The sequence below is a fragment of the Rhamphochromis sp. 'chilingali' genome, assembly GCF_963969265.1.
Source record: "Rhamphochromis sp. 'chilingali' genome assembly, chromosome: 6".
NCBI lineage: Eukaryota > Metazoa > Chordata > Actinopteri > Cichliformes > Cichlidae > Rhamphochromis > Rhamphochromis sp. 'chilingali'.
In genome coordinates this window covers 41,006,041-41,029,690 of record NC_137933.1, presented here as the reverse complement: position 1 = coordinate 41,029,690, position 23,650 = coordinate 41,006,041, and the positions used below count along the sequence as shown (strand labels likewise).

Genomic DNA, 23,650 nt, shown 5'->3' with positions numbered 1-23,650 from the left:
TACCCAGAAATCACTGCGGCAACTTCATCCCACCGAAGAGCTCGTTGCACTTTGTGCAGCGTAAAATGTCACGATTAGAAACTCTAAACAGGAAGTGAAAACTACTAAATGAATGAATGTTTTGCAATAAAGTGACTGAAAGTATCAAAGGTTAAAATCACAACACAAGTCATAAATGACACCAAACAAAAAGAAACGAGACTTCCTCCTAAAGCGTATACAATCAGATTTCACTAAAACCAAGGAGCAAAGGGTCAAAGTTCAGTGAATCATCACGCCTCAAACAACACGTTTGAAAAGAGATTATTTTGAGCGACGTCAGGATCATCCTCAGTGCTGTGAGAGGTTTTCTGGATATTTGTTCCACGTGCACGCTCCAGACCATCAAACAAATCTTAATATTAGTTAAAGATAACCCGAGTAAATACAAAATACACTTTTAATTGATCATTTCATTCATTCAGGGAAACAAAAGCTATGTGAAATGACACCACTCTGTGCAGAGGATTCTCTGCAGCAACATTTGTAACAATGTTGTAGTTTTTCTTTGTTTTTTGTCGCTGTTGTGTCATCTGTTAACACCTCGACTGGAGGCGACACTCATGGGGATCTTTTGTGCTGAAGAGTCACATGACCCCATTTGCATCAAATAACACACAGTTTGAAGAAATGAGGAAGGTGCCCGGGATTTATTTTTGGCTTTTTATTGGTTAGGTCATCCAGCTACCTTACCGTCAAATAATTCATTTTTTTAAATATCATCTTCAAAGAAGAAAGCACAACTGAAAGCAAAAATCATTCACTCGTCACTTTTAAAAGGTGGAAACAATCAATAATAATAGTAAATCAAGGTTCCTACTAAAACACTCAAATCACAACATCAAACAAAGAGTAACTGAAATGTGACACACTGGATCTGTAAAGAGGAGGTGAGACATGAGCCGGGACAAGCACGCCGGAGTCTCCTGATGCGCATCCGTGTCTGTTCCAGTCTCTGAATTTCCCTCGCTGTCTCCCAGGGGCCAAGTGAGGGCTGTGATTGGATGTGGGTGGGTGTCAGGAGAGGCAGCTTTTATTTTCCTCTAAAAGCCAAAGGTGTTCTCCCCGCTGTAGGCCACGTATAAAAAGCCGTCCTCATCCTTCTCCTTCTCGTAGAGCTGCCCCATCGTGATGCTGAAACATGGAGGGAGACGCAACGTCGTCACTGAACACCAAATAAGAAAACAATCCACCGCAGAAAAGACACCGACAAATCCGCCCGGTTAGCATTTTTTCATAAATAACAACAGAAATCTGTGAACATTTGGAGGAGTAAATGGCCTGTATTTGTATAGCGCTTTACTCGTCCCTAAGGACCTCAAAGCGTTTTACACATCCAGTCATCCACACATTCACACACAGGTGATGGCAGCTACATTGTAGCCACAGCCACACTGACAGAGGCGAGGCTGCCGGACACTGGCGCCACTGGGCCCTCTGACCACCACCAGTAGGCAACGGGTGAAGTGTCTCGCCCAAGGACACAACGACCGAGACTGTCCGAGCCGGGGCTCGAACCAGCAACCTTTTGATTACAAGGCGAACTCCCAACTCTTGAGCCACGATCGCCCAAGTGACGCACACTAGCACATAAAGAGCGGCCGACAGCCTGTAAACAACAGTAGACTTGTGATAGCAAGCAAGCGAATAATGAAGAAAACAGATTTTTAGACGGGAAACTGTGAGAGAGAGAGAGAGAGAGCTGTGCATGAAGTGTGATTTTATCCTGGTGGAAGCAAAACAGCGAAAGTCAGAGTGAGTTCATGACGATGTTTATGTGAAGCGTAGTTTGGATCTTCTTTTGCTGCTGGTTCAGTCAATATTGTTTGGAGAGAGATCAAACTAACAGCTTTAGAATCATCTGCACAAAGACATAAACACAAAGCGCGGAGCCGCCGAAACATCAGAATCAGCAAGCTGTCGGCTTTCAGCCCCGACCGTGTCCGCGCCGGCGGGTGAGAAAGGCGACATCTCACTGATCCTGATGATTCTGATGCGTCGGCGGCTCCGCGCTTTGTGTTTATGTCTCTGTGCAGAATCCGTGTTCCTGCTCTCATTTACTGTTTCAGCTGTTTGGTGGTTGTTGAAATTTTGTGAGGTTTAACCTGAGATTCTGGCGTTTCGGGCAAAATAAATTAATATTAAAAAATCAATTCAGGATTTCAATGAATCGATATCACGTTATCCAAGCTAGAATCGATTTTAATCTATATATCGATAATCAAAACCCAGCCCTAGTGGAAACTGACCCACTAACACTGAAATACTGAGACGTGCAGCATTCTGAATGCTGAGAGACAAAACTGAATGAATACAGTATTAAATGAATGACGGGAAGATTTACAGTTTTCATCTGTTGTGTTTTGCAGTAGAGTAAATATCTTCCTGTCAGGCCTTCTTTTATCATTCGTCCTCCAAAAGCCGAGCAGATTCATGGAAAATTAAAGATATCATAGATATGATGTCTTTTATCTAAAGACCTTTGAAACTGAAACGGTTAATGGTGGCAGCCACCAGTATTCGCTTACAATCAAACATTCAACCCTCACTTGACCTGAAGTTACAGAGCGAGGTCATTTCAGATCTCATTATTTTACTTTATAATATAAAAATCAGACAACGAGGTCCTCTGAAAGGCTGAGCTCACCTGGACTGAGGCACCGTCTTATCCACAAACAGGAAGATGGCCTTCTCCGAGGGCAGCTGGATGCGTTTCCTGATGATCCACATGAACTGGGCCACTGTGATGTCAGAGGGGACCAGGTACTTCCTCTTGTCGATGTCCACTATCTGTGATCCCGACACTTTCTCCACGATCACCTGAACGCAACGACACACACATTTCATCATCAGCGAACTGGCCGACTTGCAGAAGCAGCCGCCCATGCGTCGTCGCGCTCACTCACCGGGACGCGGTCAGGGTACTTGTTGCGGATTTTGGCTGACTCTATGCATCGATGTTCTGCAGGAGACAAAGACACACGCGGGTTAGTCTGACGGGTGTTTCTCAGCACCTCGCGCTGTTTCCAAGTGAAATTTAAAAAAAAAAGGCTAATGAAAGTTAACCAAAATGAAACTATAAAGAAAATTATTATTATTATTTTAACAATAATGAAACAAGAAACTGACTCTGAGTTCTCACTTGATTAAACCACAGAAACAAACATGATTAAAAAGACAGAAAACTACAATAACGATCAAACAGATGCAAATTATAAGCAACAAATAACAAAAAACAGACATTACAAAGAGCTGCTATTCATTGCAATCGAATGTTCAACTTAATTCAACATATTTATATTGCCCAACAGCTTTGCATGATTCACAGTTCAAAATAAGCCTTCTTTATCTCATACAGAGCCTTGTTTCATATGAACATCCACCAGGAGCAGTGGATATATGACAGGGTTTAACAAATGCAGATTTAAGTCCACTTCAATCAGTGAAAAAAGGTTTTCAGTAACTTTCTAAATGCAAAGGCAAGCTTTGGCTCCCTGCAGCGCCCCCTGTGGTGTGGAGGCTAGCTTCAGCAGTTTGTTTACATGTACCAAATATTATCAGCCTTCTTAAATGATCAATAAAAGCTACTTTTCAAAAAGCAGCTGACTTCTTCAGTTTAAGTCTTTAGGTCCCTGGTGGTTATGTGAGGAGTTCTTCAGAGAGGTTTGTTTAGAAAAAACCTTCCTCAGACAGCTCTCAGCACCTCCTGCTGCTGATTATGTACAGAGATCGATATCTGACGGTGGAGTTGTTGTCAGTTAACATCACCTCTGGCCGCCCGAACACCTTCGATCCGCTCACTCAAAAGAAGAACGTGCAGGCACTGAATCTTTAATAAAACATCACCATGTTGCCTCTATGATATCACGCCGCATGCATTCCTGCAAGTATTTATTCTGGCAAATATTTGCACTAAAGTAAAACAATCACTCTCGTTTCTAACAGTTCACCAGCTCCTTTTCCTTCAGATCATTCGTTTTCACTATGTCACATGAATTTAAGATGAATGAGCACAAATGGACAAAAATCCTTATCGCGGTTTGTAGTCAGCCGGCTGAAACAGCGCTCGGCATGAGGCCGCAGGAACCACATCTTATCTTTCACAGGAAGCACTGGGGTTGCCCTGAGCTCCTGTTCAGGTTTCACAGTTGGCTGCCATAGACATGCTAATTGCTGCAGTTGCTTCTAGTTTGCATGGAAGATACTGAATTATCTGCAAACCCTCGCTAACTACTTCCTGAACTGTAGTGAAACACAAAGTGCAACACAACCCAGAAATTCACCTTCCCTGTAAAGGTTTCGACTTTTGTGTTTTGCATTTTTACAGCTAGAAATTAGCGAGCATTTGCAGAAATGTCCGCATCTTCCTTCCAAACAGCGACTGGGGCGACGTGTAGCGACCTAAGCCATCGCAGGAAGGTCCATACAGGTAGCACCGTGTACCGTAAACCTCCAACCAGTCCCCTCACTGATCTAGGACCGTGTGACTCTGTGGGGCCTTGTTCACGCCACCCTACAGCATCACAATGGCAAAATGGTGGACAGGTTAATGGTCATGTGACTACAAACCCTGAATAGTGCTAGCTTGAAAGAAAGAACCATAAATACTTTCTTAAGCTTTTATTATAACAACATTTAATAAATGACACAAAAAAGTTACCACTGATTTTTTTTACCTAAATCAACAGGGGGGGGGGGGGGGGGGTTGGGCCTTCACCAACATGTGCTTGTCTTTCTTAACGGAGACAACATTTGTGCTATTTTAAATCCTACAAATAATATTTCATGGTAAGTTTCAACCACTGGTGGAAGTCAGCTTACACAATATTTATTACAATTGCGTAATTATAGAATAATACAATATTTTTATGTGAAATTAATGGATATAAAACTATTTTACAGTAACACAATCACAGGGAAGGTGCTCCTGCACTCCTCCTGTACTTCACTAAGTGAGTTTTCCTGATTACCTTGATTTACTTTACTGTACTTCAGCTGTAACTGAGCACACTTTAAATGATCCCTCAGCACATTTACATGTCTAAACAGATGTTTCCAGCTGTGTTGCATGCGGCTGGCCCGCAGTGTAGAGCTGTTTGGTCATCCAGCTGCTGATGAACTGCGAGCAGAGGCGAGGCCCGACTAGCTACTTGCTGAGCCAGTATACACGATTAGCCTGAAACTGGGTCGTCGTGTTAACAACAAAGACACGATGGTTTGTCCGCTTCCACGAGCCCAGTACACGGCTTTAACACTACGGGTTTAAAAGTTAACGATAACAGGAGCGGACATCAACATTTACACCTGTATGTCCCCGTTAATGGATCGCTGGCTCCTCTATGGACAAAAGCCTGGAGGACAGGCCCGGCTCCCCGCAGGGCCCGTTTACCAGCGACACCTTACAAACTTTAAAGCCCACATTAACTCCCATACGGAAGAATAAACAGCTAGACTTTTATAACATAATAATAACAACTCATAACTATTTTTCCTCACTAATCAGAACGTCGCCTCCATTCTCACCCAAAGAGTGGTCTTCTTTGAACATCCATTTCATGTTTGCCGTTTCCGGGCTCCTCTCGTCGGGTGCAGCGGGCTGTAAACGCGACTCACGGTTAAATTTGGGGCTCAGCAATCTTCCCGCTCGCTGTCCTCTCAGTTTTAACCACAAACGAACACACGGCTCGGCACCTCCCAGCGCTCCAGCTACACAACAACAACAACAACAGCAACAATCCTCTTCTTCACGATCAGCCTGCTGAGCCCCGCCCAGCCCGTGACGTCACCAAGGCCCCTACCATTCCGCCATGTAAAGGGGGGAGAGAAAGACGGAAACATCGACTCTTTCTCTCTGTAAACGTATTAATAACGAACAAGCAATGGCGAAATGCATCATAACTAGGCTAATAACCACATAAGACCTAAGTAAGATTAAATGTTTCCATTTCACTGTATGCATAAGCCGATATTAACATTTCACATGGTAGTTTATGCACTGTTCCCCCCGTAGTGATGCGCAGTCATACGTATTTCTCCTCGCTACAACGTAAACACAACCAGCATTACAGCATTGTCCCCACAGACATGCGCAGTTTGAATCCCCTAAATGCAACCATTACTTTCGTTAACAAATGCTGAGTATTAAGAATGTTTTATGATGTCGTGGCAGGGCTAAGACTTCTACAATAATTAATTGATATTAAGATAAAATGAATAAATATCTATCTTCCTGTTTTGCTTTGAAAGGAGAGATCCAGAGCACAGCCTCCAACTACAAACCCATGGCCTTGGTAATTCTGCTTCTGGAGGTGTTGCAATCAGAAACGTGTCATTGCTTTTTTTCCTCTCTTCTCATTTTATTCGAGTAACATAGAACTAATCTGTCCTGAACCTTACATAACAGGGGGGTCCAACTCATTTTACATCATGGACATACAGAAAAAGCTCTGGTAGCTTTTTGCCAAGACTGTCCTGAATTTTGGACTAACTAAAAGTTTATATTTAAAGAAGAAAATAATAATTTAAATTTATTTTAAAAAAAAAATTGTTCTGTTTTTCTATCTGTTACTGGCTGTGTGGCAAGGTCTTTGTCAGTAAAATAATTTGTAAAAAACTGAAAATACAAATAAAAGCTCAATAACTTATGCCCTGGGTATGGCGTCTTTTCTATACCCATTCAGCCCACGGACTTTATGTTTGACATTCCTGTTTTACAAAATAAATAAAAACCAAAGGCATGAATACTTCTGGGATTTTTAAAAACCTTTCCAAAAGCTGACTCACTAAAACAATATATTTAAAAAGCTGGCATTAAGTAATTCAGTTGTATAAAAGCAGGTGGGTGCAACTTAAAATGTTACGTTTAATGAAATCTGGTGAAATAAACTTTATTTGATTAGGATACATTCACTTTACATCAAGCATAATTTCTTTGATGTTTTTTTGGAATACATAAAACTTTTATTTCATACATTTCAGTTACACTTTCATCAAATGTATTGCTTCATGTTTATGACGACAGAATTTGTTTTAGAGTAAAAGCTTTTCTTTGTTCAGATATTCTAAAAAGAGAAATGCTCCAGCACCAAAGTAAGTGCTTTAATACAAAGTTTTATTCAAACTTCAGTAAACGTGTCTAAAACCACGCGTGAATTACACTGTACGAATGGAGCCACACGCCTTCTTCCCGTTGCCTCGTTCGTCTTCCGCTGTGGCCGCTCTGGTCTGGTTATCGGGCGGCAGCGGCTTCCCCAGGTGGTGTCCTGTGGAGATGCCGAGAGGCTGCGTCGCTAGTTCCTCCTTCACTTCCGGCCGAAGTAAGAATCCTCCCTGAAAGCTGAGGTCAAAGAGCTCACAGCGGGCAAAGGTCAAAGGATTTTCTGCAAGTAGTCCTTTGAGTCGAGTCCGCCACCCCTCGAGCATCGCGGCTCGTGCAGCTGGGGGACTGTGAGCCGGACTCCAGAAAATCTGAGGAGCCAGAACCTGAAATCCACAGAAGTGCAGAATCCCATTCTGGAAGAAACAAGAGCAGACAGAAGGGAGGAAGATGATTCCACAAGCATTCATCTTTGGGTTTGTTATGTGTTATTTGTGTAGCTTTCCATCTTATGCCCTTCTTTATCAACTTTAATTGTGTTAGGGTTTTGTCTCTGTGCTCAGTCATTTCCTGTTTTATTTTGGTAGCTCTTTATTTCCTTGATTATTTTCACCTGTTTCTTGTTACCTAGCTGTTTTCACTCCAATCATTAACCGTCAGCTGTTGGCTTCCCAGACTTATCATCTGATGTTTGTTCTCATTCACTTCATGGATTTTCTGTTTTCTGGGTTCCTGCTTTGAGTCAGTTTTGTTTATATGTTTACCTTCAGCTTCTGTTATTTGATAAAAAGAGAGAAACAAAAGTCCCAAAAGAACTTTGAACTGCTGGTGGTACAGTGGGGCAAAAAAGTATTTAGTCAGCCACCGATTGTGCAAGTTCCCCCACCTAAAATGATGACAGAGGTCAGTAATTTGCACCAGAGGTACACTTCAACTGTGAGAGACAGAATGTGAAAAAAAAAAATCCATGAATCCACATGGTAGGATTTGTAAAGAATTTATTCGTAAATCAGGGTGGAAAATAAGTATTTGGTCAATAACAAAAATACAACTCAATACTTTGTAACATAACCTTTGTTGGCAATAACAGAGGTCAAACGTTTACTATAGGTCTTTACCAGGTTTGCACACACAGTAGCTGGTATTTTGGCCCATTCCTCCATGCAGATCTTCTCGAGAGCAGTGATGTTTTGGGGCTGTCGCCGAGCAACACGGACTTTCAACTCCCGCCACAGATTTTCTATGGGGTTGAGGTCTGGAGACTGGCTAGGCCACTCCAGGACTTTCAAATGCTTCTTACGGAGCCACTCCTTTGTTGCCCGGGCGGTGTGTTTTGGATCATTGTCATGTTGGAAGACCCAGCCTCGTTTCACCTTCAAAGTTCTCACTGATGGAAGGAGGTTTTGGCTCAAAATCTCACGATACATGGCCCCATTCATTCTGTCCTTAACACGGATCAGTCGTCCTGTCCCCTTGGCAGAAAAACAGCCCCATAGCATGATGTTTCCACCCCCATGCTTCACAGTAGGTATGGTGTTCTTGGGATGCAACTCAGTATTCTTCTTCCTCCAAACACGACGAGTTGAGTTTATACCAAAAAGTTCTACTTTGGTTTCATCTGACCACATGACATTCTCCCAATCCTCTGCTGTATCATCCATGTGCTCTCTGGCAAACTTCAGACGGGCCTGGACATGCACTGGCTTCAGCAGCGGAACACGTCTGGCACTGCGGGATTTGATTCCCTGCCGTTGTAGTGTGTTACTGATGGTGACCTTTGTTACTTTGGTCCCAGCTCTCTGCAGGTCATTCACCAGGTCCCCCCGTGTGGTTCTGGGATCTTTGCTCACCATTCTCATGATCATTTTGACCCCACGAGATGAGATCTTGCGTGGAGCCCCAGATCGAGGGAGATTATCAGTGGTCTTGTATGTCTTCCATTTTCTGATGATTGCTCCCACAGTTGATTTTTTCACACCAAGCTGCTTGCCTATTGTAGATTCACTCTTCCCAGTCTGGTGCAGGTCTACAATACTTTTCCTGGTGTCCTTCGAAAGCTCTTTGGTCTTGGCCATGGCGGAGTTTGGAGTCTGACTGTTTGAGGCTGTGGACAGGTGTCTTTTATACAGATGATGAGTTCAAACAGGTGCCATTCATACAGGTAACGAGTGGGGGACAGAAAAGCTTCTTACAGAAGACGTTACAGGTCTGTGAGAGCCTGAGATTTTCCTTGTTTGAGGTGACCAAATACTTATTTTCCACCCTGATTTACCAATAAATTCTTTACAAATCCTACCATGTGGATTCATGGATTTTTTTTTCACATTCTGTCTCTCACAGTTGAAGTGTACCTCTGGTGCAAATTACTGACCACTGTCATCATTTTAAGTGGGGGAACTTGCACAATCGGTGGCTGACTAAATACTTTTTTGCCCCACTGTACCAGCAGCTCGGTGACTGGCTCTTATCTCCTTTTTATGTAATCACACCCACATCAGCAGTGTTGCTGCTTTTCAAAGACTCCTGATGCTCAGTTAAAGCTTCATATTTTTTTCCTTGGACTTTCCTACTGTAGCTTTGCATGAATTAGAGGCGTTCCTTTATCGTACCCTGGCCCCTCAGCAGTCAACAAATTATTTCTGTTCAGCTCCACGAGCCTGCCTGTCAGAGGAGGAGGGTGCATGTCTGTTTGTATCAGCTGATAACGGCGGTGAATGGGCCAACGGATGAGGACAAAGTCAGCTTTGAAACACTGGAGGAGCTTCAGTGGTTTATCACAGTTTTATCAGCCGAGACACTGAATCACATTTGTGCCTTTGTTTGTGCTGCAGCTTGTTAGGATCAGAATAAGATAATCCTCTGGGATAAAATATGGGCCTTCACTACGATAACCATACACATTGAAAAAAATGAGCTTTGAGGGCCAGGCCCGTCTCCCTGATGCTGTACCACATCCATGTGTGACTGAGAGGCTCCAGTGGATTTGATAAAATTGTGACATTTAATAACTCAGGAATGAAAACAACATCTGTCTCCAACAGGAACATCACAGCTATGATCGATTCCCATTAATCTGCCTCCAACAGGTTTCTGTATGTGAGATTAGGATTACAGTGGATCCTCTGAGTTTTTGTTACTCTTCTGCTGTTTGAAGTTTTGAATTCTTTTGTTTGATTTGTTGCAGCATCACTGAGTCTTTGATTTTCCTCCTAAGAACTTTCTGTTTTGTGTGTTCTGGTTCACGATGTTGCCTTAATGTTTTGACTTCTCATCTTACTGGATCTTACTGCATAGTTGTGCATGCCGATTAATTATATAATTTACTATGCTTGTAGTAAGTTGTGAATTCTTGGTCTTTGTTTTGAGTTTATTTCTCGGGTGTCTCACCTGCAGAGGCCACAGGGTGACGTTGATGTCCCCGTTGATGCCGTCAGGCTGAAACATCGTCGGAGCTGCTGCGGTCGTGAACGACAACATGGCTTTTTTATCCTTAGAGGAAATATAACATACAGTTGGATAACCAGACCAAAACACGTCCACAAAGAAAAGCTCTTTATTTTATCAACATCAAGTTTTCCAATAATTTTCAAACATATGTACAGAAATTCCTTTCTTGTCTTTTGCTTTTCATCTCTGAAACATGAGCGCATCACCTGACTGTCCCACTTAAATGTAGGTTAAATCGATAAATCCAGACTGATATTAATGGAGTTGGTTGTGTTATTTGTTGCATCCTTCTAATGATTTGATGTTCTCTGCTGGAACGTACCTTGAATATCCCGTTATCGTACATCTTTTCCAGGGAGAATGCGAAGCCCTGTGACAGCACTCTGTCTATCCAGCCCTTCATGACGGCGGGAAAACTGAACCAGTACAAAGGAAACTACAGAAGGAAAAAATAATGTTGTTATTAATACCATTCAGAATTTTATTATTCTCAGTCATTTTCTAGTTCAACACTCTTTTACATCAAGCATTTCCAAAGACGCAAACATGCCTGTACTAAAAGCTGCAGTTCCCCTAATGTCCAGCAGAGGCAGAAGTGAGTCAGTCCCCATAGACTTCCAAACTTTACAACAGAAACAAACATGTTTACAGCCTGGTAGCTGGTCTCTGTACATGGAAGAATGTTTCTATAACCAGTGTTGGGAAGGTTACTTTTAAAATGTATTCCACTACAGATTACAGAATACATGCCCCAAAATGTATTTTGTAACGTATTCTGAATACTTTGGATTACTTTGTGGTGGAGGTAAGCATGGACGACACAGAGCTCTCAGTTCTCACTCCTTCTTTATTCCTCTCCAAAATCAACTGAACACATCGCGCCACAAAACACAGCAACACACTTCCTCAACACTGGGTGTGAGTGGAGCCCTCTAGTGGTCCACCACAACTTAATATATTATCAAGCAGTTTACAACTACATGAATGTGATTTATTACTATTACTGAAGGTCCGCGGCACTGAACCGTAGTAAAGGGACCTCTGGCTAATACGTCGGGTTCATGTCGGGCTCGTAGCCGAAAAATAGCTTTACTTTGTTGTCTGGGTCAAGTTTGCTAGCGAGACACAGAGAGAGGCGTTGAAAGGCTGCTGCAACAAAACTTATTGTTTCGGAGGAAAACACGAACACGGTGTACAGTCGAGTCTTAATAGCTTACTTACAACTGGGCTCGTCAGGCACTCTTTTTGGCTGCAGTGGTTATTATTATATTTACATGCTTCCAGCTCCCGTTTCTGCTCCGTGACAGCTCATACTTTTCATTTTTCTCCCTCCTCGCTCACAGACACATAACGTGTATGGCAGTCCATTCTCCCTGCAGCACGGACTACACTGCCCATGATGCTGCATTCTTTAGAGCCTGTAGCATTCTGCCTGTTAGCTTAGCACAACAACAACAACAAGGCCTCTCTCACCCAGGAAACACACAGTGGCAGAGAGAGCGTCACCCTGTAACCATGGCAACCGTAACGCTGCTGCCTGGAACAACAACATAGCTGTCAAACAAAACCCAAACAGTCCTGACCCGCGACAGTGTGAAACAGGAAAATACCGCCGTGTAATCCCTTTATTTCAACAAGGTAAATGTATTCTGAATACCGAATAATTGTTCTGTTGGAGCCTTATGGAGTATTTTCAATGACCTCATGTGACCAAAAATATGGCTGCTGTGAGGTCACTGTACTAACAGACCGTCCGAGAAGGCGGAGCTCCAGGTTTGGAGAATTTTATTTGCAATAGAGATACGACAGCTACTGAGGAAGATGAATTTTATCACCCTGAAAATCTAAATCCTATTTAAATCTAAATTTATTTCTAAAACCACTTTACTTCATGTTGCTCAGATGGTGGTTTTATTAGTCTGTGTTCTGCTTCACTTTAAATATTCTGACCTTTCATGAATCCGCCTCAGGAATAATCTTTCAGAAGAACAACAACATTCCCGATGAGCAGGGCGATTTAAGGAGCTTGTTGAATTTAGAACACAGAAGCTGAACATTACAAACCATTAAAAATGGAACCGATCTCTGTATTCTCAGGATAATCCAGGATGTGGGCTCACTTGTGTTTGTGGGCACGATGGAGAGGTTACTCATCATGAAATGGGAAGTTGTGACACTCAATAACTGCAGCTTTTAGTGACCTCTGACCTGGAAGATGATGAGCTCGGCCTCTGTTACTTTGCGCTGCTCAGCTACGATGTCTTCGCTGAGACGGCCCTCCATCCCGGCGTGCAGGGTCTCTTCTCCGTACTGGAAATGCTCAGAGTTCCTCACATCACCTGAACACAACACGCTCAGTCAGAATCTCACTGGGAGGTTTTATCGGTTCACTTTAATTGGGTGTTTTCAACCCAGAGGCACCCTTTCTATATAAAACAAACCTTTGACTTAAGCTGAGAGTTATTTCACTGATACCCATCAAAGGCCATAATTTATTAACAAGTGTGATGCTTGTGAGGGGAGATAGTCCAGCGTGCAAAAAACTGATCAGCAGCATTTTTTAAAAACTTTCTGTAGAAACTATAACAAAAGCTGTAGCGGCTGGAAAAAGGCAAATCTCACATAGTCCCTGAAACATCCCTTCAGGTCAGCATCTAAGGTCTGAGTGCAAAGCTGAGGCAGCAGAGCTGTTTGTTGGGTAGCTTCAAAGTGTTTGATGAGGTGATGAAGGCAAGGTTAGCAAGAGTCACGTGGCATGCCTTCATCCATCAGTCCAATCATTAAAAGTTCTGATGATAGTTCAGGGCGCACAGGAGCTGTTTTTCACCGGGAGACGTGTCTTAAAGTTTCAGCTTCCTCTTTGGTGTCCACTGCACACAGAAGTTGTGTCACCATGTGGAGCTGAGGGGCATTTCAGCTCAGAGCATGCCCCGTCTGAGCACTACAGCATTAAAGAGCAGACTACAGCAGACAAAGAAATGATTAGCCTGCGAATCAGACCAAGGTATGTTTCATTCACTTTAAATATTTACACAGATTTAAAGGTGAGGATTTAAAGGTGAGGTGATGGACCACAAACTGAGAGACACACAGAGAGCAGCATTAAAGCTCGAGTTGGTGTTTTGCCAGGATTTGCTGACAATGAGAAAGATGAAGCTCGGCTCAAAACGTGCCCAAAGACACAAAACAACAAAGAATAAATATGTCAGATGAATGCAGACGAAGCACAAAAAAGGCCAAAAACTGACTGACAGATGCAACGTGAGCTCAGAGAGACACGCCTGCAGTCATCTCTGTCTCGCAGCATCTGAAGTCATAAAGTTTAAATGTACAAATATGATGAGCTCCTGCACTCTGCTCTGATTTAAAAATAAAACGGTGAAAAAAACTGTAAAGCACTGATGATGAAACAAGCAATAATGTGTGTGTGTGTGTGTTCCCCGTGTGGGGGGGGTCACCGATGATGTCATCCCGCGTGGCACTGGCTTTGAAGTTCATGGCGTACAGGTCAGACACGACGACCTCGTATCCCTGCAGCTTCAGCTCCTGCAGCGCCACGTCTCGAGCCGCCGCGTTGAACGAAGCCGGACTCTGGTGGGCGTAAACGATCAGAGCTGTCTTCTGAGCTGACACACACACACACACACACACACACACACACACACACACACACACACGTACACACACAGAGACACACACACACACACACACGTACACACACACACAGACACACACAGAGACACAGACAGACACACAGACACACAGACACAGACAGACACACACACAGACAGACAGACACACACACACACACACACACACACACACACACACACACAGAGCTGTTAAACCTTGAAATCAAGTTTGATGACTTTCTTTGTCGTGTTGCTCAAAATATGAAAACTGGAACAAACTAGTGAAAAAAATGAAAAGAGTTCAAATTTAAATCTGGATGTTTATCAGAAACATTTCCTCTTTAACAGTAAACACAGACGTACAGCTCGTCCGACACAATCGAGCTTTAAATAGTGTTTCTAAATACAAAAGACAGGAAGCAGAAAATCCTGTAAATAACCTTCAGAAGGTGAAACTAGAAACGTTAAAGTCACAGCAGGCTGACCGCAGGATTTCACAGTGCTTTCTGTTATTATAAATTCCTCCTGGTCCATCTGGATGTAAGAACAAAAACACATTCCTTTGTTTTGTTTTTAGCTTATTTTTTTATTTCATGCACAGCTTCTGTGGCTGCCGTCAGCAGCAGTTATGCAATTTAAGACAATTTTATGGTTCAAGTTACAATGAATAAGTGAAATACTTTATTGTTAATATATGTGTGTGATGTAATGTATGTTGTTGGTGTAAATACATTTACAAGGGTTTACAGAATGTTTCCGGGGTGGAACCAATGTTTAGTCTGTTGTTTGAGGTCGACGGCATATTCTGGTACACGCTACACTCGGTAGAGCGCAGCATGCTTTCGTCTCTCTCTGGTGGTGGTAGAGACGAGACATGTAGACGCATGCAACGGAGTGTCCGACTATGGGAAAGAGTGACACTACAAGAAGCGTTTTCATTAACCCCTGCAAGTTAATGCGGCCAATGAGGTATGCAATTTGTATATGTTGTGATAGAAAATAAGATGTTTGTTTGTGATAGAGCGAGCGAGTTTATGGTAACCACGTGTATATGTTAGCATTTTGTGAAGGTAAATTGTAAGCATTTGTGTTGTTTAATGATGTACCTTATTGTTTATTCTCTATGAGAACAATGTACGGTGGAAATTGATTATTTTATGTTGTTGTACAGTTCTCACGGCATCGTTACGGCATCTCTGGTGGCATCGTTGGTGGCGCCCGTGTGCAATAAATGCCAGTAAATCAAGAACGCCTTGTGTTCGTTTTTCAACTTGGAGGGAGTTACAGCTTCAGAAGTCCGAGAGAATAAAAAAGAAACAGGAAGCCTCCAGTTTAGTTTTTCCTTCCACTTTAACCAATAAGCAAATGTGAGAACACCCAGTGTGGGGTGTATTAATTCATTACGCTATTTTACATTCCTGCAGTGATCCATTATCCAAACCTGAAAATCTTTCTTACTTTGAGGTCACTGTTTTTACAGTTCTGAGAGCAAACTTTATGAAAAAAATTACAAATACTTGGAAATATAAAGAAAGACATAAACCTGAGGTTTGTTTGGGAGCTGTGTGGATGCACACGGTCTGCCCACAGGACGCTCAGCAGTTTATAGATTTATTTCTCAGATTTTTACCAATGAGCGCAGACACTTACCCATGCTGCGTCTGCTGGACCCGTCGGCACAGGAGACCGGCTTCGCGGAGCTTCTTATAGGCCCACGGCTTTGTTAGCGTGACAAACAGGGTTAGATCAGATGTCAGGATAGAACAAACCTGTCTGAGAGTCATAACAGCATACCGTGGGGGGCGGGGCATGTTGTCAGAGTGCAGGGCCGGTTCAGCGGGGTGAACGGACTCTCATGACTGACAGCAGAGTGGACTTTCACATAGTTCACGGATGATTACAAAATCACATAATGGAGACATGATTAAGAATATGAGGCCTTTTTTATTTTGATTTTGATCTCACTCAGTCCACAGGACTAATCTTTAATCAGCCAGCCAAGCAAAAAATAAAACGACAAAAAAAAAGATTAAGTGGAAGCAAAAAATTATAATGATAAAGTCCAAAAACAGGCTGGACATGAAAACAGCCAACGCCAGCCAGGAAACCACAGGAACACCAAGAACAGGAAGACCTCACACAAAGAAAAAGGAAAAGGAAACCTGCAGCGAGCAGCAACGCGACACAGCGTGACAGGAGCAGGCGGGAAATCAGCTGATACTGAGGGACAACGGTGAGGCTTTCTTACTCAGCTAACATCATGCTCGTAAGCTGTCAGTACGAACCACGGCAGTGAGAAACAGGTTCTAATAGCATTATTATCCCTTTGATCTAAAAGGTCAGAGGTCAAAGTCTGATCAGGATCCACTGAAAGCTTTTCCACCTATCATGTTTACAGACACTCAAACGCTACAAAAACCATAATGTCCTTGGCTGAGGTGAGTGGGAATCAACGAAGAAACCCAAAAACCATCGAGATTCACTGCTTAAAGGTGCAGTAGGCACCAAGTTTAAGTCACTTCCATCAGACAGGCACCGGGACCAGGACCGGGACCAGGACCAGGACCGGGACCAGAATGAGGACCGAGACCTGTAAACAGCTTTGTAAAGTGAGACATGTTTAGAGGCAATCCCAAGAAAACATCTTTCACCCCTGAGGTTGTGTGCTGCAGCTAAACTTAGAGACGGTCAGTTTATGTGTGTGTGTGTGTGTGTGTGTGTGTGTGTGTGTGTGTGTGCGTGCGTGTGTGTTTATCTGTGTGTGTGTGTGTGTGTCATGGTACAAGAGAGTGTCTTGAAGCTTCTATCAGACGCTGGTCATACCTGGAAAGCTCATCTGTAACCATCGTTCTCCTCCTGGACTCCCTTGGAACTCTGGATTGGATCTCCTGCTACTCCCACTGCTCTCACCTTGCCCGGACACTCGAGCGTGAATCTGAGTCCTGATTGGATAAGGCACAGACAGGAAGGAAAAAGTGATGATTATTAGTACAAATGGAAGAAGGTGATGGACTTGGATAAGTTTAGCTTCTTCCTACTCCTTTTTGAATATGTTACCATATTAATTATGACTATTCTGTTCTCCTTATGTTTTACTTTGATTTTTTTTTTCATTTTCTTTCTGTATTTTTTTTAAAGAAAAGAAAGGCGTACAATTCCAGCTCCAAATAAATTCAAGATGTATGCGAGTTGTGTTTCTGTAAAATATTCGGCGTGTCTACATTAACCCGTCTTTTCCATATCTATCAGATGTGACCTTTATCTGAATGATCCTGAGGTGGATTCCCGACACGCTACTCGCACGCTACAGTTCAGGCTCAGCAGGCTGCACTATCATAGGAATGCTGCCTGCACACCTGTGTCACCTGCTGTTCACCTGATTAGACCTTCAGATAAGAGTGTGCTTTACATGCTGATGTGCAAACTGTGAATGCAGCTCTTCCAGGAATGAAGCGCAGCAGTGCTGCATGCCTTTCAAACACACAACCAGATGGTGCAGTCTGCTCTTCTGCACCAGTGAAACATCACAGTTTGATCCAGTGTGAACAGCAGCCAGTTGTTCAGCTGGTGCTGAACTTGTTCTCTGGGTTAAAAACATCACCGCTGCTGCTGCTGGATCTCTGAGCACCTCAATGCTTCTGGACTCAAACCTGTAACTCCATCTCATTCACACGGAGTGAGCTCTGGGGCTATGAGGTACACGCTGAAGTGCCAAAACCTGCAGTTCCTCTAACGTCCAGCAGAGGCTTCAGCAGTGACTCCCCCTTCATAGGAACCCTACAGGGCGGGGGGTTTAGATTCACCAGTGTGGGTCAGCTGAAGGGAAATGGCAGTTCTGGTGAAAGTTGAGACGATGAAAGTGTATTCACGCCGTGTCTGTGCTACCTCTGTCAGCCGTGACCTCGAACCGAGCCGGGGCCTTTCAGTGTAAGTTTTGCATGTTCTCCCTGCGCCTGCAGGTTTCCCTCCACAGTCTAAAGACTCACGCGTTAGTTTGATTCTATGCTGGCCATGTGACCTGCTGTATGAGCGTGCGGTCAGAGCGCCACATGCAGTTCAAAGTGCTCCCATTGGTCAGTAAGAGGTCATAAGATTAGAAATGCAGCTGAGCTGTGGATGTTTCTCTGATGAGGCAGAGAAGACCGTGTGTAACTGTGCTAATGTTGTTTTAATAAAATATATTTACATTCATAATAACATACATGTTATTATGTCCTGTGTGTCTAATCGAACACAGGACAAACTCCGCACAGTAAAAAAGTCTGAAGGACTTTCATGCACTTATTTTAGTCCCTGGTGTCTCACCTGAGTTCCATCCACGGTTAATCAGCAGAAGGTTCTTGAGGCCAGCGCTGTCCTCCACTCTCCACCAGTTTGTCAGCTACGTTCTGGTGGTAACTAGGTCTTCATGTACCTTGTTTTTGTGATTTAGTCCTTGTGTTTAATCTTGTTTCCCTGTTCCTTAGTTAGTGGTCACATCTCCAGACCCATCCACTGCTGAAGCTTCTATCGGACGCTGGTCATACCTGGAAAGATGGGGTGGAGCCACCACAGGAACCCACACTGTGCATCACTGCAGTGTTCGTGTGTTCAGCTGCTGATGCAGAAAATGTAGAATTGCTTTAATATTTGAATCCAGGGGCGGGTCCAAACTTTTAGGGGGGCTCAGTTTCCAATCATACTGTCACGCGTGCCTTGTAATTAATATTAATGATTCAACTGGAAAACGTCACAATGTTACGTTCCAAAGCCACCTAATGTGTTGGATGACCTACTGTAGTGTCTAAGAATAATTCAGAGGGAATAATCAGAGATTTCAATCTAATCCACCGTTTTAGGGCGGAGCCTGTAGTTATCGAACCCGAGGCAAAAACTCAGCCCCCGAGGCCTGGAGTTCGACACCTGTGTGCTGGAGGGTGTAGGGAGCCACAGCCCTGTCCCCCAGGGCATGAAGCATGCATGGAGGAGATCCAGGCCCAAGGAGTGCGAGAGCCCAAGGAGGACCACCGGAGGGGCATCTGTGCCACCCACCTGGGAAGCTGAGGAGAGCCCCAGACGAGGAGTCAGCCAGCAGCCACGGAGCAGAAGCCAGACGGGGCTGCAGTGGCGTGCCCGTGGGCTCCGCCAGCTGTGCCAGAGTGTTATTGTAACATGTTATTGTTAATACTATTAATGGTTGTTTTTAGGGGTGCTCTGATGGAACTAGTCTATGTTTGAATCTCGCTCCGCTCCTCAGACCTCAGAGTCCGAAGAGACACTCAAATATTTAGAAAAATCACAGGGCTTTGCTGACAGTGGTGAACAAACACATGGAATCAATTATTCAGGGGGAGGGGCATCCGAATTACAGTCTTATTGCACCACAACAGTTTATAGTTTCAAGCAGGTCCAAAACCAAAAGCCAGATTCTAAGCCAAGCTGACAGCTGAAGTAAGGCCAATATCAGCCCAAAGTCAAGCCTACCTGCAGCCCTACCTGTCCAGGGTGTGCCCCGCCCCTCACTCAGTGATAGCCAGGCAAGCAAACATGGCGATTTTTAGAGGACGCCCAGTATGGTGTCCAGTGTTTGAAGCCAGTGCAGAGCCGAGGTTTGAGCTTTTTGGCTCTTATCATTTTATTTTTTTTCCTGGGATCGTAAAAAGCATTTTAATACTTGGAATAGTTTAACACAGAGAGCTGCCCAGAAGGGCGATTTTATCACAGTGGAAGTAAAACAGCCAAAGCAAAAGGGAATTCATGACGATGTTCTCAAATGTGTTTTGTTGCTGGTTCGGTGAGTTTCGGTTGGAGTGATGAAACCTGCAGCTTCCGAATCTCAGATGTGGGCTTTCAGCACAGACGGCGTGTCCGTGTCCACTTTGTGTTTACATGTTTTAAAGGAATCTGTTTACCTGCTTGCTAATCGTTTGGTGGTTGTTGAAATGGTTTTGTGGGCTTTTAGCTGAGATGCTGATGTTTCTGTGGACAACACACGTATCTGTATTTAAATAGCAGATGTGGCGATACATCCCATTAAACCAGATGTTCTCCCCGGGTACCGGGGCTCTGATTTTCAACAGGTTAGTTGTTTCTTACTTAATTACTTTGTGCTGTATGACTGGCATTAAGGAGGTTTTAATCAGTGGGAAAAGCTGTAAAACTCAATCACAGCTAAACGTCCAAAATTTAAACTCGCGCTTGTTTGTTCTGCTGCTCACCACAAACAAGTGAACTATAAATGGCTTCAAGCGCACATAGGGCAGGGATAGCTCAGTAGGTAGAGTGGTGGCCCCATGATCGGAAGGTCGGGGGTTCAACTCCATTGAACGGCTACCCTGTGGTACCCCTGAGCAAGGTACCGTCCCTACACACTGCTCCCCGGGCGCTGCATTGGTGGCTGCCCACTGCTTCACTGGGTGAATGGGTTAAATGCAGAGGAACTATTTCCCTATGGGGACTAACACATACACATTATTACATTATTATTATGCACACACATGCACGCACACCTCTGCCATTCAAAGACACTTTGTGTATAGTAATAATAATATAGTATATTAATCTTCAACAGCAAACTGAACGTTGATCTCTTCCAAGGAAGTTTTTTTTTCATTCAGCATTTTCATAAAACGCTTATTTTTATAGATCTACTATGCAGTCAGTCATATATTGAGTCTGAAAGTTTCCCCAGCGATGATAGAAATATGCGGATGTGACACATCAAAGAAGCGCTCTGACACTTTTATGAATCGGCTGCTGTGATTGGATCGCAGCCAGCAGCCTGCTCTGAGTTCTGAGACCATCCGTGACACAGCACAGCTTCCACGGCTTCCACGGCTTCCAGCAACAACGCCGCCTCGGCAATTCTACTCAAGATGAGCAATGAGTAGAAACACCAACAAGCCACACAGGTTTGTTCCACTAAAATGAGACAGAAAAGGTCATTTTGCAGTTCCGTTTAAGTTTATTACTCAAAGGAAAACAATGTTTTTATCACGGTCCTGTATGTGATGACTCGGTGTTTTTCTTTTGATTAATATTATCACTCGTGTCTCATGTGACTCCTGTCCCTGCACGCCGTGTTCCCTCTGCTCAGTGTCAGAACTGTGTCTCGGTGCCTGTCGTTATGCTTCCTGTTTTATTTTGATGGTCCCTGTTCTGTGTTCAGTCTCTGTCCCCATGTTTTCTCTGCGCCTGTCCTGATCCCACTTCTCCGTGTCAGTATTGCCGTAGTGTGACCTCAAAATGGACAAAAAAGTAGGATTAAGCAGACAAAACATCCACAACTTCTATGCAGCGTGCACCACATACATACCACGCCCACACACCTGCTGGCAATAGGTCAGCATTTTCAGAACAGGCATGATTATCTATTAGAGCGGGTTTAAATCAGCAGTCGCCAACCTTTCACGGACTGTTTAATTTCAGGCAATATTTTCACTGACCAGCTGTTAAGATGTGGCGGATAAATACAACAAAATAAAATGATACGACCAAGACAAAAAAACCTGGTATTTTGTAAATATAATAATAAACGAGAATTCATTGTGTAACTGTGTAACTTCATCAGCAGCGTCCTCCTGACAACAACATTGAGAGTAACATCCTGCTCTCTGGTCGCTATAACGGGGAAACATTTCTTTCAAAATAAGACTCACAACTACAACACGGGAAAGACCCAGAGGAACCGAGTTAACGATAAAAACCCTGAAAACCATACATTTCACACCCGAGTCTCAACTCTCACGGCATAAATCATCCTGCTATATTATCATAACAGGAGGAAACTGTGGGAGTTTTCCACTGAATCACTCCACCAACTCACCTGCCTGCCCTCAGTCACCGTCATTGCATCCCGCCGATTCCTCGCTCTCGGAACCCAGCCGCCTCACCCCACCTCCCCTGTTGCCACTTCTCCACCTGCAAACCTCTATTGAGACTCCCGGTTGCGCTCCCTGAAGCCTGCGCCTTTCCTTCGTGCTCCTGAGCTTCTATTCTAGTGAATTTCTCTCATTTTCACTGCCATACTTTTAATTAATGTATTTTGTTTTATACTACGCATATTTTATATGTCATTAGGTCATTTATTGTGGAAATTCTCATACATGAACTATTGTACTGCATGTTGGTTCTGCTGGTGCACCTGAGTGAGATGCATGCCCATGTGGATGTATGAGCAAGGCAAGTTGAAGCAGTAGAGGCCAATTTAAGTCAGAGCAAGTTCAAATGTTCTTAAAAGTATCTGTAAAGTGCTCATTTCTGCCTCAAAGCGGAGGTCAGCCAGCGAGGTATGTTTTGTATGTTACATAGATCATTGTATGTCTCTATTTCACCCGTCGCACTATTTATTGAAGTTTGTGTTGTTTTAGTTCGACGGGGGTGTAGTTTGTGATCAAAGTGATACTGTAACAATATCAACACAAAGACCTTTCAACTCACATTACAGCCAACTTCATGCCATCACATAAAAAAGCTCTTAATTGACTATAAGAAGAGGTGGAAGTGATAGTCGAACTCAGAACTGCATAATTCCCGCCCCCTGGTGGCGAAATCGTGTCATTGCACCAAGGACCAAGCTGCTGCAAATGTTATTGGGCACAATGATTCACCAGTTGCTTCTTCATAAAGACCAGGGCCGGCCCGTGGCATGGGCCGTATAGGCAAATGCTAAGGGCGCCGTCCATCAGGGGGCGCCACGCCAGTGCCACAAATGTTGAAAAAAAAAAAAAAGTTGGTACTATTATTTCTAAATACAAAAAATAATCCCACGTTAATTAAAATGCAAAGTAAAGATTATTTAATAGAAATATTATTTGTTACAACATTACACTACACTGCTGATGTAGGGGGGCGCCACCTAAAATCTTGCCTAGGGCGCCAGATTGGTTAGGGCCGTTTCTGATAAAGACGTCCAGAAGCCAGATATTGAAGTTCATGTTTGGAAACGAGACACAAGGATGAAGAAACAATAAGAAACTGTGTTTAAGTCTGACAACAACAGCACCACAAGTTAGCCAGAAGCCTCAATTTTATCCCACAACTTAGACATTCACATTACTCACACTCTCATTACACATACATATAGGATCTTGGGGGTGGGCACGCTACACGGAATCCAAAGTACCATCAGGGTGTATACCCCACCCCTGGCGTCGTTGCCCACCTCTCAATTTTAAATACACGTAGACATTGAGGGCTAGCAGGAGGGACTATGCGCTTACCTGCTGCTCTCTGGCAGGTAGCTCCATGCCCTCCTGGGTTTTAAAGGCACCTTAGAACACACATGCATCAACACTACAATGAGCGGGTGGAGGGAGGTTTGGAGTCTTCTCTCACCCCCATTCTCTGCGACCTGCTGGAGCGGGAGGGCTAGTAGGAGGAGTTGGCCGTCCGACTGCGGTCTGGAGTGTGGAGCCTTCCTGCTGCTGCTGAGTCGGGGCGGTCTGCCTCTCCCCAC

The 23,650-nt window shown here is 43.8% G+C and overlaps 2 protein-coding genes and 1 long non-coding RNA gene across 7 annotated transcripts; 1 reads left to right on the top strand and 2 right to left on the bottom strand.

Annotated features, from left to right (window-relative positions):
• Positions 1 to 688: 688 nt before the first annotated feature.
• On the bottom strand, positions 689 to 5,781 carry LOC308398529 (gamma-aminobutyric acid receptor-associated protein-like 2). The gene is made up of 4 exons (XM_080885205.1): positions 5,563 to 5,781; positions 2,946 to 3,001; positions 2,687 to 2,859; positions 689 to 1,173 (listed from the first exon to the last, which is right to left on the bottom strand). The coding sequence occupies exons 1-4, from the start codon at positions 5,594 to 5,596 to the stop codon at positions 1,083 to 1,085; spliced, it is 354 nt and encodes a 117-aa protein (XP_080741331.1). The 5' UTR covers positions 5,597 to 5,781; the 3' UTR covers positions 689 to 1,082.
• A 1,105-nt stretch (positions 5,782 to 6,886) lies between these two features.
• On the bottom strand, positions 6,887 to 16,001 carry nqo1 (NAD(P)H dehydrogenase, quinone 1). Its single transcript, XM_080885704.1, has 6 exons — positions 15,865 to 16,001; positions 14,041 to 14,208; positions 12,791 to 12,921; positions 10,905 to 11,018; positions 10,523 to 10,624; positions 6,887 to 7,551 (listed from the first exon to the last, which is right to left on the bottom strand). Exons 1-6 carry the CDS (start codon positions 15,866 to 15,868, stop codon positions 7,192 to 7,194), a joined length of 879 nt encoding a protein of 292 aa, XP_080741830.1. The 5' UTR covers positions 15,869 to 16,001; the 3' UTR covers positions 6,887 to 7,191.
• LOC308398854 lies at positions 14,892 to 21,736 on the top strand. Of its 5 annotated transcripts, none has more exons than XR_013972025.1 (5): positions 14,892 to 15,183; positions 15,386 to 16,447; positions 16,613 to 16,823; positions 17,001 to 18,825; positions 19,053 to 21,736. It is a non-coding gene; the product is annotated as an uncharacterized lncRNA (long non-coding RNA). The 5 variants fall into 5 exon arrangements; XR_013972026.1 differs by having other exon boundaries at positions 14,928 to 15,183; positions 17,001 to 18,141; positions 18,681 to 21,736; XR_013972027.1 differs by having other exon boundaries at positions 14,929 to 15,183; positions 17,001 to 18,141.
• The last annotated feature ends 1,914 nt before the right edge of the window (positions 21,737 to 23,650 follow it).

Coding starts and splice junctions, on each gene's coding strand:
- LOC308398529 (XM_080885205.1), bottom strand. CDS start 5,596: ATGAAATGGATGTTCAAAGAAGACCACTCTTTGG. Junction 3,002..5,562: donor CAAAGAAGACCACTCTTTGG/GTGAGAATGGAG, acceptor TGTCTCCTGCAG/AACATCGATGCATAGAGTCA. Junction 1,174..2,686: donor AAGACGGTGCCTCAGTCCAG/GTGAGCTCAGCC, acceptor TCCATGTTTCAG/CATCACGATGGGGCAGCTCT.
- nqo1 (XM_080885704.1), bottom strand. Junction 12,922..14,040: donor CACGCGGGATGACATCATCG/GTGACCCCCCCC, acceptor TGTTGTGTTCAG/GTGATGTGAGGAACTCTGAG. Junction 11,019..12,790: donor CCGAGCTCATCATCTTCCAG/GTCAGAGGTCAC, acceptor TTCCTTCTGTAG/TTTCCTTTGTACTGGTTCAG.